Source organism: Eleutherodactylus coqui, chromosome 5 (assembly GCF_035609145.1).
Source record: "Eleutherodactylus coqui strain aEleCoq1 chromosome 5, aEleCoq1.hap1, whole genome shotgun sequence".
NCBI classification, from domain to species: Eukaryota; Metazoa; Chordata; class Amphibia; order Anura; family Eleutherodactylidae; genus Eleutherodactylus; species Eleutherodactylus coqui.
In genome coordinates, this window is record NC_089841.1 from 178,998,413 (window position 1) to 179,014,734 (window position 16,322).

At 46.1% G+C, this 16,322-nt stretch overlaps 1 protein-coding gene across 1 annotated transcript in view; it reads right to left on the minus strand.

Annotated features, from left to right (window-relative positions):
* SART3 (spliceosome associated factor 3, U4/U6 recycling protein) overlaps positions 1-15,876 on the minus strand; it is a 37,080-nt gene extending 21,204 nt beyond the window's left edge. The window contains exons 1-10 of the mRNA XM_066603837.1: positions 15,657-15,876; positions 12,942-13,068; positions 11,546-11,650; positions 11,171-11,355; positions 10,956-11,061; positions 9,562-9,686; positions 8,231-8,386; positions 7,960-8,098; positions 4,204-4,311; positions 1,931-2,008 (exon numbers count right to left, since the gene is read on the minus strand). Of these exons, the coding sequence (XP_066459934.1) occupies positions 1,931-2,008; positions 4,204-4,311; positions 7,960-8,098; positions 8,231-8,386; positions 9,562-9,686; positions 10,956-11,061; positions 11,171-11,355; positions 11,546-11,650; positions 12,942-13,068; positions 15,657-15,836 (1,309 nt within the window). The 5' untranslated portion in view covers positions 15,837-15,876. The remainder of the gene's footprint in view (positions 1-1,930; positions 2,009-4,203; positions 4,312-7,959; positions 8,099-8,230; positions 8,387-9,561; positions 9,687-10,955; positions 11,062-11,170; positions 11,356-11,545; positions 11,651-12,941; positions 13,069-15,656) is intronic.
* Between the last annotated feature and the right edge of the window lie 446 nt (positions 15,877-16,322).

A 16,322-nucleotide genomic window follows, 5' to 3' on the forward strand; every position in this document is an offset into this window, starting at 1 on the left:
ATAGCTTAGACCATGGGACGTTCTAGAGCAGTTCCTGGGGGTGAGAAAAGTATGTAAGAAATTATGCGTTCAACTGTATCGCTATCTTTAAAAAATGTTTCAAACTAGAAAGGTGTCAGCGGGTGCAAAAATGTGAACCTGGTAAAACTTAACAAAAAAGTGTGTAAGAGGTTCCATGCAGCGACCCTGCAGATATGAAGAGCAGAATCGCTGTTACGTGCCGCCCAAAGCCCAAGACGAATGTACAGTAACATGGAAGGGAGGTTCTCTGCCCTTTGCACAATATGCCTCCACCATGGTTGATCTGATCCAACATGAAACTACTACTGTGAAAAATCGCAAGGCCCTTTCTCTGACTATCCAGAATCCCGAAAAGGGGGTCAGAGTGCCTGAAGGTGGAAGTTTGAGCCAAGTAGATTTGCAGAGCACGAACTAAATCCAACTTATGGAGAGCGTGTGCCCGCGGATGAGAGTTTACAGGACAGAAGGATGGTAGAACAATGTCCTCATTGATATGGAATGATAATACTACCTTCGGCAGGAAGGAGGACATAGGGCGGAGGAACACCTTGTCCCAATGTAATATAGTGTAGAGGTTTGGCCAACAGGGCTGTGAACGCTGAGACTCGGCAATAGGAGTCGACAGCCACCAAAAACACCACCTTCATGACCAAAGGAGAGCTGGAACTTCACGCATAAGCTCGAAGGGATGAGATTGCAAGGCATCTTGGACCAAGGAGAGAAGGCATGCGTAACTCCCTGTATGAAAATGCAGAAGGACAGTAGATGGGAAAGAGAAAAGCGCACGTTCGCACCATAAGAAGAATGCTTTCCACACTTGATGATAAACCCTAGAGGATGAGGATTTCCCAACTTTCACCATAGTCTGGATGACTGGTTCCGGAAAACCACGAATGCCCTGTATCGTGGCTTCAACTGCCACACTGTTAAACGAAGGATGGCTAAACTCGGGTGGCAGAATGGTCCCTGTAAGAGAAGATCGCCTCGAAATGGGAGGCACCATGGATAGTCAACCTCCAAGGGGCAGCAGCTATACCCACAGTCTCAACTGTGTTCCCCAACGACACGGACGAGAAATTTGTATTGTACATATAGCATGAAATACTATATATTTTTTTTAACCCCACAAGGGACTTGAACTTGCAGTTGTTTGATCACTCCTGCAGTATAATGTAATAATGCCATAGCATTACATACTATGAAATTAATACCATAGCATTACATTATAAAACGATTTGACAGGCAGTTTATCTAGCCACACCAAAGGCAGGCCTTCAAAGGGAATCTGCAATGGCTACTCTTGCAGGTGTTGTAGGCGGGTGTCAGCTGTCAAAGACAGCAGACACCCACCTTGGATGCGTGAGATCGCCCCGACTCCCACTTCATACAAACCTCCCTGATGAGATTGTATGTTATGGAGTGTTAAGGGGTTAATAGTAATGTAAGCATAGCCCAATGTATGTCTATTAAAGAGTACCTGCACTTTCAGAAAACTTTTGACATGTCAGAGGCATGTCAAAAGTATTTATCCGTGGGGGGTCCTGCTGCGGAGACCCCCGCTGATTGCTAGAATGAGGGGGCTGTAGCAGTCACCTGAGCACCGGGTCCCCTCGACTAGGTTTGCTTGTTCTCGGTTGCTTCCGGCAGCAGAAGATAGCCTCAGAGGTGTATAGAAGCTTCCCCAGTGATCAATCCTTTTGAGAGGTCTCTAACTTGTCAAAAGTTTTCTGAAAGTGCAGATACTCCAAAGTATCCAAGAAAAAGCAAGATTGCACAAAAGTTGATTAGATTTAATCTATCTTCAGTCACTTCCTTCCAAACATTAAATAGAACATGAATACCATGCAGTACACTACACAGAAAATCAGTCAGTAAGAAACTAGCACCATACAGGACAATAAATATTTACTTTCTTCCACTTCCTGCTTCAGGTAGTCTAGCGCACGAACAAAGGCAGCTCTGAGCTCTTCGTGTTCTTTACTGGAATCTGAAAGGTAAAGTTGATCAGATGAGAAATAATAAATTTAAAAATATGTATTATGAGCTGCACAAAACCCAATTAGTGTAATGCTGGGTTTTTTAAAATGTGTATGATGTATTCTACTTAGAGGCAATTTCAAATCCCAATGTCACAGAAGAATTTGGGAGTACACGTTTATAACCATCTTTGATATTACCAAAAACGGAATGAATCTCGGAGGGGGCTTTTAGCATCAGTGGAGAATAAGAAAAATCCAGAACAGAGGTAACACGCTGGCCTGTTGACCCTCTAACATCAATTTAGAAACCATAAAATTTTCACATTCCTTGTCATTGGACTAATTAAGTATTTACTGTTATGCTCATCCCTTTCTGGTATTTATCCCAGTGCTAAATAATCACACTATGTCTGTGCCTTCTTATCTTGTTCTGTAATTCTTTGTGAGTGCAAATTAATCACAACATGTCAGTGCCCTTTCATGTGTATATATTAAAAATGCCTTTAGATTTGCTTCATTATGCCTGAGGATGAACCCTGAGAGGTTCTAAAGCTCGCTATAACATCATGTATTTTTGTTAACCATTAAAAGGTATCATATCTACAAGATTACTTGGTTTCTCTTGCTGGGAACAATAACATCCTGTATACTGTGTTGGACCTCTTAACATCAGCCTATGTGACCTATGTAAAAGTATTTCACTGCAGCCAGAAGGACTGATGAAAAATACGACAACTTGGGCAACCCCTTTAAAACTCCTCTGGCACCTGCTTATCTCCAACGCAAACAAAGGATCAGTTGGGCACATTGAAATCAAAGATGCTCAATCCTTCTTTTCCTTGACATATGCCACCAGGGCATCACAATACACATTAGTCTGCTGGTACAGCTGAAATCATAGGGATGAAATCAATTTAATCTAAAAGGCCCATTTACACACAATAAATTTGCGTGATTATTGTAATGTGTAAACGTGAAGCCATCGTGCACTATTCAATCATTTGTAGTTTATCGCTGAGCTTCAGCTGGCTTAAAAATAGTCATTTTATTCGCTTTTCGCTTAGTTTAAATTGCATTCCTTCAATCTTTGAAAGACTTGAGAGGAGGGGTGATTGTTTGCCTTGCAAAACACAATGCCTACTTGTTTACTCAGGCCAGCAGAAGACAATGGCTTAGCTTCACACTAATTAAAAACCTGCCAGCCAAAAATTCCTTGCATAAACACACACCCAGCTGAGCAAACATAGATCGTGTTTACTTAGCTAATAAGGGAGATGATTTTCAAACTATTATTGTTAATTCATTCAATCGTTCGTTCAAACGATAATCGTTGTGTGTAAATGGAACTAAAGTCTAACTAGCCCCTTAACACAAAGCGCTGTACATGTATGTCATCTGTGGTTTGTGCTTGCTGCAGTCACATACTTTTAGGTCACTGTGACCATGTGGACACAAAGACATAAGAAAAAAAACAGTGACTTTAAAATGTTGGAGGAGCCCAGAGTATTTCAGTACTCCATGCACTTACAAGATGCATGACAGCCCTCCTAATCTAATAGTATGGGCATCATTATTAGGCAGCATCTACAAAGGGTTTATTGCAGTTAATATATCTTCTAACTGACTGTGAAATACCTGTGACCTGCAATATAATTTGGGGAGTAACATTGGTAAAACAGCATATCTTAACATGTAGGAGTGGTGGATCTATCAAAGTACAAACTACCTAAAGTAAGCGCTCAATGTGATAATTTAAAGGGTTTATCCAGGGTTAGAAAAATATGCCTGCTTTCTTCCAAACAGAGCGCCAACCTTGTCAATAAGTTGTGTCTGGTACTGCAGCTCAGGTCCCATTCCCTTCATGGAAATCCGCCCGACAGTGCCCAAATTAAATAATTTCCTTTGGGCTACTCTTAGACTCACAGTGTTCCTGTTTTGTATGGTTCCACTTGGATCTAATCATTTCCACTATTGGGGATACTTTTGATTGCATGCATAGGATGGCAAGAATCTGCACACAATATACTATCCACAGCAATTGGTTTAATGTACATGCTGGTAATCACCTTGCTACTGTCTGTTAGGAGTGTGAGGTGAACTTCAAAACTATAAGTATTATGAAAAACATGGAAAAATAGGTTAGGTCCTTAAGGCCCAAAACAGGCCTGGAGTGTACAGGATTAAGCACACGGAAGATTGTTACCTTTTGTGAAATCTACTCTTCGTCTGAGATAGTCCAAATAGGACTGCCAAATCTCCACGTAGTCTGTAGCTTGAATGAACCCTGCGTTTAGAGCCTTCTCAAAAGTCTCTACAAGAAAAAAAACACAGAAAAAAAAGAAAATACAACATAAAGGCAATTAGTACTAGAAACACACTGCCAAATATTCTAGTATCCATCAACATAAATGCATTCCCGGGAAATTTAAGATCTCCTTGCACCTGACTACTTAAGGCAAACGAGAGCCTGTAACAGTGACCGAGGGCTGCGGTGAGCGGTCCTCGGTCACGTGATCACGATAATGCCGATCACATAAAAGTTAACAAAAAACAGTTAAAGTTTGCTGCTCCTTTCGGTTTGGGCCCCGTTGTGCATACAGACGCTTAGGGCTACAACGGATATGTTTCTGAACACAGGACAAACGGGGATCCATTTTGGGGTGCAAATCTTCATTTTCATGTGCACTATAGAAAAAAAGTCCTGTGTTTAAAATTACATATTTGCAAAATAAAATGTCTTATTTTTTCTCCTCTAAATTGCCTGACAAGAAAATGTGGGGTCAAAATACTCATGACACCCCTCAGTGAATTTTGGATTCAGGGTTTCCTAGGGGGCTTTCTCTTTCTGCCATTATACAATGGCGCCATCTGCTGGCTAGAGCCAGTACTGCAGTGTGGGACATGCTGGAGAGGCCCCCCAACAACAGAGCGGCCAGTAATATACAGTAAGAATACCCTGCCGGACGTCTTCTAACATCAGGGCTGTACAACCTTCAATCAGAATGTCTTCAGACGTCAGACAGTGGATTGGAAATGGTGAAGATATGTTTTTTATCTATGATTCTGACACCTATGAGCCTTTGAAATCTTGGCTTGGTGCAGGAAAACAAAGTGTTCCTCCAAATGATTATAATTAATGTTAAATTTGTACGTCTCCTAAATGGTAAAAAAAAAAAAAGTTTTTCTAATGTGCATCCAGAATAAATAGACAGATGGAAGTATATAGCTCATCAAAATTTTGTACAGTATGTTTGCATATATTTGAGATATTGCAGTTGAAAATGTGAAAAAAAAGACAATTTTTAAAAATGTTCCCAATTTTGGCGCTTTTAATAAATATAAACAAATTCTAATCAGTCTATTCTTACCACCTATGGGTGAATGCACACGGGTGAATTTCCTTCCGTGCCCGCTGCCATAGGATTGCATTAGTTTATGCAATCCTATGCAGACGGCCGTGATTTGACTATGTGAAAACTTGCGCAGTAAACAAATTGTGGCATGTCCTATTTCTGTGTGAGCTTTGCAGAGGCCCGCACGGAAACATCCCCGCTGACGCGCCGGCTCTGCTCTGTGCATGTGCGGCTGGGTGGCAGCCGGCACGTGACAGAGCGGAGGAGGAGACGCTGCGAGAATTCTTGCAGCGAGATCCGACTCGGACGTCTGCTTAAGCCTTAAATGAAGTACAATATGTGGCAAAAAACAAAACAAAGTCAGAATCACTTGGATATGCAAAACCTTTAGAGTTATATGTTAAAGTGACATGTCAGATTGCCTAAATTTGGCCTGGTCATTAAGGCGCAAACAGGCTTGGTCACTAAGGAGTTAAAACGATATTGAAGTCACTATCCAATATTTACCTGCTCTTTATGGTCTTCACTGTTGACTGATCTTTAGCTAGGCTCCATTGGAGCATTTCTAATCGGTCAGCGCAGCTAAGCTGAATTGTCTAATTGGAGTGCCACCATTTTTGGTGCCTTTTTTTTTACTTCTTAGGCCGCCTGCAGACGGGCGGGTCGGATCCGGCGGCGGGAATTCTCGCCGCGGGACCCGACCTGAGAGCCTGCAGGGACGAGCGCGTACTCACCCGCGCCTGGCGGCCCCGGCTCTTTCATGTGCCGGCTGCCGGCGCATGCGCAGATCGGAGCCGGTGGCCGGGTGAGTGCGTGCCCCGCACAAAAATAGGACATGCCGCGGTTTGCTTGCCGCGCGACATTTCGCGCGGCCAAACCGCGGCCGTCTGCATAGGAGTGCGTATTGTAATGCACTCCTATGCAGGCTTTCAGTGGCAGAAATCCCGCAGATAATCCCGCCGCGGGATTTCCGTTCGTGGGCAGGCGGCCTAAGTTTCATAATGGCAGCAAAACCACAACCATTTCTACAAAAATGTTGCAGTTTTACTGTAATTGAGAGAACAGCGTTGCTGGAAGAATCGACTCAAGACTCCATTCCCAGGATTAGAGAGTAGCAAGTGTCTATCTTTAGTTGCATGCAGGCCTTAGGTAGTTTGGCCTCCTGTAGGTGGTGATCCTTTATCCCGATCCCTCATTTACCCTGCCAGGAACCATCGGAACTTGCTGGGGAAGATCCAGTCATCCTAGACTTAATGCATCTCTAACCAACCCAATTTTATCTAATTGGGTATCTAACATCACCAAGTGGACCCCAATTCTTTCTCTCCTACTGTTCCGGCGTTTGTCCATTATCACACTCGTAGAAGTGTGATCTTAATGGACATATGGTCCCTACATGAATCCATCATCTTCATCGACTGCAAACAATCGTTCCTTTCCTCCAACACCAGACCCACCTCCCGTCACTCCCCGCGCCATTCCAAATGCTACCATAGTTGCTTTCTTAGGCGATCAAAACTGCATTGGCATGGCAATGTTAGAATCCCGCCACAGTCAGTGTGCGGAGATCCACCTTCCAGCCCTCCGGCATTCTGCATCTCTGGGGTGCACAATTGGGTTGCCAATGTCCTGGACTGCAAAAGTGCCAATCCAAGGGGTGAGGCCTTCACCCACTCAGTTAAGATAGTTCTCCCCTCACACGGGTCTATCTAGAAGTGGAATATGATGCTTCGGCCATCACATTCAGCTTCCTCTCCGGATCATAAGATGCAAACACTTTTTAGGAAGATTTTTTCTTACTAAAAAGAGCGTCTTCTAATCCGAAAAATACGGTACTGGTACCATCTTCTGACCACTAGAACTTTTTTTCCCCGGTCAATGTGATTCTATGTTTTTTGTATGACGACCTGTACTCTATTGTTACCATTTTAGGGTACATACCACTTTTTAAATCACTATTAAATTCTAGGGTGACCAAAAAAGTAAAATTCTGTGGCTTTGTATTTTCTAACTGCATTCACTGTGTGGGATAAATAATGCACCATTTTAATAGATGAAACTTTTTCAGTAGTGGTTATTAAACCCCCCCCCCAAAAAAAACAAAAGCATAAAAAATATTTTGTTACCTAAAAATGGAAAAAAGCAGCTTTTTAAACCTTAAATAGTTTTAATTATTCCTAGAAATAAGACCTAACTTATTTTTGCTAGTTATTTTTCCATTTAATTTATTCCCCATAGGGGACTCGAGCTTGCAATCATTTGTGCAATATAATGCAATACTTCAGTATCACAGTATGTTGTAGTTTTACAATATATTGCACAGGCTGGGCTTAATGGTAATGGTTACAGAATGGCCCCTTGTGAGCCTTTTGGAGCCTGTTAATCCATTTAAATGCAGCAACAGTGCTGATCGTGACATCTAAAGGGTTAATCGGTTGGGTGTCAGCAATTAATAAAAGCCAACACTCACCATGTATGGAGTGGGCCTGGCTCCTAAGTCCACTCCATACAGATCCCGCATACAAGCATGTCAGGTGTTGCAAGGGTTTAAAATGAATGTAATTACTAGCAGAAAGTGCCAGGTTAATGAAATGCTTTATCCTTACCAGTTACGGTGTTGTGCTCAACACAATGTCGCTCCAAGGCAAGGATATAACTCTTCCACAAGCCTACGGTCCATGGGCAATTTCTGACAGCTCGATCGTGGGCACCAAGCACAAGTTCCTTGATTTTTAGCTGTCTGTCCTAAGGAAACAGTCATGAGAACAGTCTTATTAGCTTCTTATAATTCACCTAACTATGAAGTCAATAGATGGAGAACAAAATGAGCCAATTATCCATAAATAGTTAAAATTGCCCTTACAGCCAGGTACTCACAAGATACTGTGTGTATCTGGCCCATAAATCGGGCACCAAGCAGTTGTCAGCCAAGGCACGCTCAAACACAAGCTGGATCCGAGCGGGGTCTCCTTCCTTCGTTTCAAAGTCAATGTAAGCCTGGTATTCTGCCAGCTTTGGAGTTTCTGCAGCCATCTAAGGGAGCACAAAATGGAAAAATGTGAGAAAAGAGATGGTTTCTGCTACATACAGATGTAGCACAGTTTAACTTGGCTGACAACTTTGTATAACTATTTATCTTAACACAACAAAAGCCATGTTAAAGCAAATAAAAGGGTAAATTAAACCGTGGCACAGAAAAGTATCTTAACATGTAAAGTCTCAAGCTAAACTTTGCTACATCTGTATTTTGTTAAAGGATCACTATACGTCTAACAGTCATTCAATACAAAGATAGACATCCATACGACTGAGTATGTGTGGATGCAGCTTCATACTATACAGCTTTTAAGGGGTTTCCAGGCATCGCTGGATGTCAGTGCTGGGCTACACCAGGGTCGGACCGGAAGCCACTTCTCCGACCCTTGTGTAGTGGCTGGCGCTTGTAATTACAGGTGTGGCCCTCATTGAAATCAATTGGAGCTGCACTGCAATTATAAGCGCAGCTCCCATTGATTAGAAAGAGCTACACCTGCAATTAAAAGCACTGGCCACTACACAGGGGTCGGAGAAGCATCTTCTACTCCGACCCCATTGTAACCCGGCACTGACATCCGTCTGGAAAACCCCTTTCTGTACTATGTGTGCCTCTGTATGGCACCTCCTTGTGTCTGCCTTAAAGAGGATATCTCTGTAGTAAGCTACCTGATGAAGCATGTCATTCTTCTAGTTGGATTCATATTGGATCCAATGAAAATAAGTCTTTGTAAGAAATGTAAGGCATTCATAGGTACAGTAATACATCTATGGGTGCTGTATCACAGCTCCATACAACTGCAGTCATGGCAGGAGGCCTTAAGTAAAAATGGCACACAGTGATACATACCAATCTGCAGTGGCACCCACTGTAACATGCCATGTGTTGGAGGATGCCACAATTCTCACCCACAGTAGTATACATGAGTGCAATAGAAAAAAAATGTAGGCGACATGGATTTTGAATACAGCTATGGGTTTCTGGTCAAATACCTTTCACGTTATGAAAAACTTTTGCTCTCAACTAGCTGCCTTTCCAATAGCGGATGTGATCGTTGTCTGTTGATTTATATAGAATTCAATATAACATATTATAGTGTAACATTGAATTCTACCGACAACCAATTTCCCTATTTACTGCGCCAGGCTCTTGAAGGATGGTGTCCAGCACTCACCAGTGCCTCCTCATAAGGCTTATACTTCGCCACTTGTTGGATCGCCTTCTTATAGTTCTGAATGACAATCTCTGGAATGGGCTCTTCTGACCACTCTTCATACTCTGCAAAGGTTGATGCCATATCTGCCAAGCATTAAACAGACCTCAGATTATAAACGTCACTGGTGATATTATGTCCATTAGCATGAGCACTTTCCAAAAGTCTAATTGCTGAGTAGTTACAAATCCAAAACACTATTTGTATAAGACCGCTCCATCGTGCTGCAAGGTTTTCTGCTCACCTATTGCTTTTATTTACTATAACCTTTCAAAGCCTTCTAATATCCCCCCATTTTCTATACATCCCCTGGGCAATACTGAGGAAATCCTGAAAACATGACCTGTTGGGGGTACCTGAGGACTGGAGTTTGGGAAACACTGCATTAAATGGATACCACGATGACCCATGAGTGACAGATCACTGTAAGGCATCTGTTTAACGGAAGCGTCATGAGCTTTTCATGACATACCTGTTAACAGGTACCATTGCAGCCTACAGTGATGGAAGTGTTAAAAAGGGGTTTTCCAGGGAGAATGCTTTTGATGACCTATTTTCAAGATAGATCATTAATAGTTGATAGGCTGGGGTCTGTCACTCGGAAGGGCAGCTCTCATTGAAATCAACACTTCACAGAGGTCGGAGCAGAGGCTTGCACTCCGACACCTGTGCGATTGCGGCACTGTTAGCAGGCCCACAATCAACTGATCATTCTCGGTCCCGAGCGACAGACCTCAGCCGATCAACTATTGATCATCTATCCTTAGGATAGGTCATCAATAGCATTCTCCCCGGAAAACCCCTTTAAACAGACAGTGGCATTAATCACCTGTAGGCTATACTGGCATCATTTTTAAACAGGATGTCTTTATATTCTATGGGTGATGAATACCAACATGGGGTGCACAATATGCAAATTAGTTGTAAATGGACCAAGCTCTCTCAACCCCTCATTTGTTCCGAACACACCTCTTGGTTCCTAATTGACGTCTCCAATTCCCTTGAGCATGACGATGCCATGCGTTCCAAAACCTATGTGTGCGCTGCACGTCCGGAATCAATGCACGCATAGTGTGTAGAACACACAGCTTTCTCCAGCGCAAGGCAGCGGGATACATCAATCAGGAGCCAATTGAGGGGCAGGGACTATGGACCAGTCCTATAACTGAAGTGTCCATCAATCCCCCTCTGCTGTTTCCCAGCAGGACGTTTACCCGTGTTCACTGCAGGATTTCTACAATGCCACTTGTTTCATGGGCAAGTTTATCTGTTGTCTACTTTCATCATTCATTTCTAGGGTTAGAGTAAAAAAAAAAAAAGTGTTTTAATTTTAGATAATGCTCAAAGGAACTTACCTAGGAGTGGTACACCTAGCTGGCGTTTGAAGAGATTGTGGATCTTCTCCAGCTGAGTATTCAGCATTTGCTGTTGGTCTGCTGAAGGGATGGTGCCAGGCAAAGGCTACAGCATAAAACAAAGTCATCACATTTCCATGTACGGCACTAGGTCAATAAATGTCCCCAAATCAGAACTAGATATTCTATTCTCTAGAGAAAAAACAAGCACTTACCTGTATGGTTCCTAATATAGCATTCTCAAATTCCCTGTAGGCATCCCATATGGTCGATCCTTTGGTCATATGAAGCCCTACAGCTGTTAATGATCTCTCAAAGATGGTGCGAACTTTGGCAATGCCACCCTCTTCCCCCATTCCTCCAATGGAATATTGGGCATACTCCAACCAAATTTCTGGGCCTAAGAAAAAAAAAATTATACATATATTTGTGAATGCATAATTTCATTTTCCGCTTCGCCCCAGTGTAATGTACAGCTTTGAAATAAACAATAGGGTTTCTTTTTTTGTACATGAGGCTACCCAGTGTAGGAGACAGATACAGTGAGGGTGGATGGGTATACGAGTGCAATCAAGATAATTGGAGCTTACAGAGATAATCTTTAACCGCTTTCTCAAACAGCTCATAAACAGCTTCGCGAGTTGAATCATCTTCAGCTATCTTCATCTCATCCTTCAACCAGTCCAACCATATCTCTGCAGGAGGAAGAAAACACAAAGATGGTGTAATACTGTGGCATAGTACTTATGTTGCTTGACAAGAGCCCCCTAGTGGCAGCCCCTTTATACTTTATTTTCAGTGGCAAAGCAAAGAAAATTAAAGACGCTCCGATGATTTTTCCCCCCCACTCATTATGTTACTAGTCCTCCAGCATGTACAAGTCAGACAGGAGTACCTGGTTTGGCTATTCCTTTTCATTTGAAAAATTCTCTTCAGTTGGGTCATGTGATCTCATGGTGACCCCCCCCCCCCCCCCCCCCCCAATGAATTACTCGCCCTTCTATTCTCTTAAAGGATCACCAGAACTTTCTGTATGATTAAATGATATGGACTGTACCACACAGACTGTTCATAGGGGGGGGGGGAATTCCTATCACAGTAACTGGTGATGATTAAAGGCTCCTGCCACACAGTTATACAGAAGGAGATAACAGCTCACCCTCCATAACTTATGGCCTTTAGATTTTGTAGGTAAATGTAGAGCTTAATTATAATTACAGTATCCTCCCAGCAGGCAGAGAAGGTAAAGTCTCTAGATGGTCATGTGATGCATCATAGGATTGCTAGCACAGAATAATGAAAGAGAAAGCAGGGAGAAATCCACAAATGAAGATGGTGGCTGATAAGTATAATACAGGAGGCTGCACAGCAGGGAAGTGACTGCAATATACATAGGAGCCATGCAGTGTGTGACAGGCAAGGAGATGGAAAAATGTGATTTTGCTGGGGTGTTTCTTTAATGCAAGTATATTACAAGATTGAGTATATACATATATGCTGTGAGAGGAGCACAAGTGGTGTGAAGAGTTAGGGCTCATGTCCACGAGCGTGTTTTCACCATGTATTACGCGTGACACGCCGTGAATGGAGTCAATAAAAGTAAATCGATCCATGCACATGAGCGTGTAGACACTACATGTAAATACGCATAAGAAATAGATCGCAGTATGCTGTATTTCTCGGCGTACCACGCAGTGTGAGCCCTACTCTTTTATATGCCAGTGTATGCAACGCAGTCCATACGCAATTCATTGCGTGTGGGCGGCGATACTTATGCAGCCCCGCTATGAAACAGAGCAGAAAGAAGACAGTCACACTGCGCATGACTGTGAGAGATACTCGGTAACGCACAGTGCATTCGTTGCCACACACGGTCTCTGCTGGTAGAGCTGGCGTCACACACCCGCAGCGTTTTACCCATATACCCGTGGACGAGCCCTTAGTGTCCATTAAGGTGCTGATCACCCATGTATTTCATATACATACCTTCAGTTAGTGGAAAAAGTTCGCTCATCTTTTGACGGGCGCGCCTTAATCTATCCAGTTCTCCCTCTTGCCTCAAGAGTTTTATGAGGTCCACGTGGCAGTTGTAGTCAAAGGCATTGATAGAGAGCTGAGCGGGAAGAAACATGTCAGACTAATGTCAATATAGAGGAACACGGTGATACCGGAGGGTAATAAGTAATCACAAAACAGGACTTATTATATTGACTGTTCACTTGGATCAGTGGTTTACAATCATACATGGCTCCTGAAGGACAAAGCTCCGTGGCCGATGGCTGCTATATCGACCCTAGAGGTAGAAACTAACACCCACCTATACTACATTGTCTGTTGAAACAGCCCAAGATCCCCTGTTAGGGGAGGTAAGTAGGACTTCAGAGTTAAGGAGGGCCCAATGTCCTCTATCCTCCACAGCAACAACACCTCACCGGCCAATCAACACTTTTATGTCTATAGCCAACTGCATAGCACTCATTCAGTAACTTCCACTTAACCAAGACGGACCGTGCAAGGACCTGTCCGCGGACAGCCACAACTCGACTCTATTCTTTCAGCACATGACAATGAAATAATAGTTTGGGAACATCCCATTAAAAGATCGCCGACATGATCATGTGCTCAGACTGCCGGAATAAAGTAAGACCTCTCCACAACCGGGAGATGTGCCATAAAGTAGGAGGAAGTCAAAACCAGGTGAGGATCCTAAACAGAATTTAAGGGGGTTATCTGAGGTTTGTAAAAGGACATCTCATTGGTGTACAAAGGAGTAGCTGATACTCACCTGTCCCCACTGGTCCCCCGCCAGCGCCATCTTTACAGGCGGCAGTCAGCCTGAGCGGTCTAGGTGGTAATAGTGTGCCCACATGATGACACGCCATGCATTTGGAGATCTTGAGGACCCCAGTTCTCGTGCTCGGTGGGCGTTCCAGCAGTCAGACCCCCACTGATCAGATACTTATCTCCTATTCTGTAGGACAGGTGACACTACTGGGATCGAAGGTGTCTCTGATCCCCGCTTTTAGGGCGGCAGCCCAGCTGTCACCCAGAGCCCGGCTTCTGCAATGATAGCACAGTGCCGCTCCTGTGCCCACACGATGGTCATGGCGTGAAGACACTATGCAACGCTATCTATGACGTATTCATGTAACTGTGGCCTAACAGGTTCAGGGGTATTTCCACAAATACGAGGTGGAAGGGGGTGACCCTAGGGATTCCCACTGAACCCTAGTGGATGGGGATGTAGTTCCTGCACGGTTAGTGACTCTCTGCACTGGAAAACTGAGTGTTTAGCACTGCGGACCCTCACTGATCAACAAACGCTGTGCGTCACATGCTTTACCATCGCCCCTAATCTGCCTCCGCCCACAGAAGGTCATAGAGTACAGCCTGTACTCTGCGAACACCACCAGTGGGCACACCACATGGCGGCTACTCAGACTGCGGCCTTCAACGTGGCACATTTGTGTTGGGGATTCAGTTTCCTGAGACCACAAAAAAAAACCACACACATCCGTGACTAAATCCCAAGGGATCCGTTCAGTTCCTGTGCGCCATTAAACCGGAAAAGAAAGTCACACTTGCAGGGCCTTTATATCCGGGTGGTCTCCCTGCGACCGCAGCACCCAACGGCGCCGGACGGTCTCCCTGCGACCGCAGCACCCAACGGCGCCGGACGGCCCCCCTGCGACCGCGGCGCCGGACGGCCCCCCTGCGGCCGCAGCACCCAACGGCCCCCCTGCGGCCGCAGCACCCAACGGCCCCCCTGCGGCCGCAGCACCCAACGGCCCCCCTGCGGCCGCAGCACCCAACGGCCCCCCTGCGGCCGCAGCACCCAACGGCCCCCCTGCGGCCGCAGCACCCAACGGCGCCGGACGGGCCCCCCTGCGGCCGCAGCACCCAACGGCGCCGGACGGGCCCCCCTGCGGCCGCAGCACCCAACGGCGCCGGACGGGCCCCCCTGCGGCCGCAGCACCCAACGGCGCCGGACGGGCCCCCCTGCGGCCGCAGCACCCAACGGCGCCGGACGGGCCCCCCTGCGGCCGCAGCACCCAACGGCGCCGGACGGGCCCCCCTGCGGCCGCAGCACCCAACGGCGCCGGACGGCCCCCCTGTGGCCGCAGCACCCAACGGCCCCCCTGTGGCCGCAGCACCCAACGGCCCCCCTGTGGCCGCAGCACCCAACGGCCCCCCTGTGGCCGCAGCACCCAACGGCGCCGGACGGGCCCCCCTGTGGCCGCAGCACCCAACGGCGCCGGACGGGCCCCCCTGTGGCCGCAGCACCCAACGGCGCCGGACGGGCCCCCCTGTGGCCGCAGCACCCAACGGCGCCGGACGGGCCCCCCTGTGGCCGCAGCACCCAACGGCCCCGGACGGGCCCCCCTGTGGCCGCAGCACCCAACGGCCCCGGACGGGCCCCGTGACTACAAAGGGGTCCGTCCGCTTTCCGTCCAGAAGAAAAAGCGCTGAATGTTTTTCGTGTATTTTGAGGCGATGGGCTGCTGGTTCCGGCGCACATGTGACACCGACCATCATAGATCATCTGACTTTCTTTTACCTTCTCTTGCTCTAAGCAGGGAAGACTTGTAAGGAGTCGCTAAGTTCTGTGTGGGCACTCCTTGGCGCCCCCGTGGCTGGGAGGCCATAGCCCTGCGCCCCCGCTCCATCTGTCCCCCCGGTACACCGGACACCCCGCATCACCTGCTCTTCCAGTCTCTGAATTTCGGCTTCATTCTCCTTCTCATCCTCCTCCTCTGAGGAAGACTGCCCCGTCCCCTCCGGCGAGCCATCTCCGCGCTCTTCCTCCTCGGACTCCATGTCCTCCTCGGCACCGAGCCCCCGGGCTTCCCTCTCCTTCCCTCCCTGCTCAGCAGCCGCCATCGTGCTCTTTGCTACGAATTCACAACGTTGTTGGGTGGGCGAGTGTCCTCGGTAGCGCCTGTCTAGAACACGTGTACCAACCAGCAGTACTGGGCACGTATTCACCATAAATACCCGTGTTGTAGGTTATAAAACATCTCAGCACAACCCGCATGTCTATTACACATTTTCTGTAGCTATAAGAGAATTATATTTCTCATGCAGGCGGAAGGGACTGCCTTGTCTCCAGGGAGACCGAGGACCAGGCGTTCTTTGGGTCCTGCAGTGTGCACGCTACGTGCTACTCGCTGTCGGCCATCTTGGTTGTGGTATTCTGCACAGCGCTAGGACGTGAGAGAGAAGGGCAATATTTCCCAGTCCCGGCCCACATCTTTGGCTATGTGCAAGTCCTATATGACACAGTACACTGTGATTGCCTTATATCAGCCATATACAGGGATACGTCTAGTAGTGGAAGAGGGCATCTAGGAGACTTTATGTGCTGCA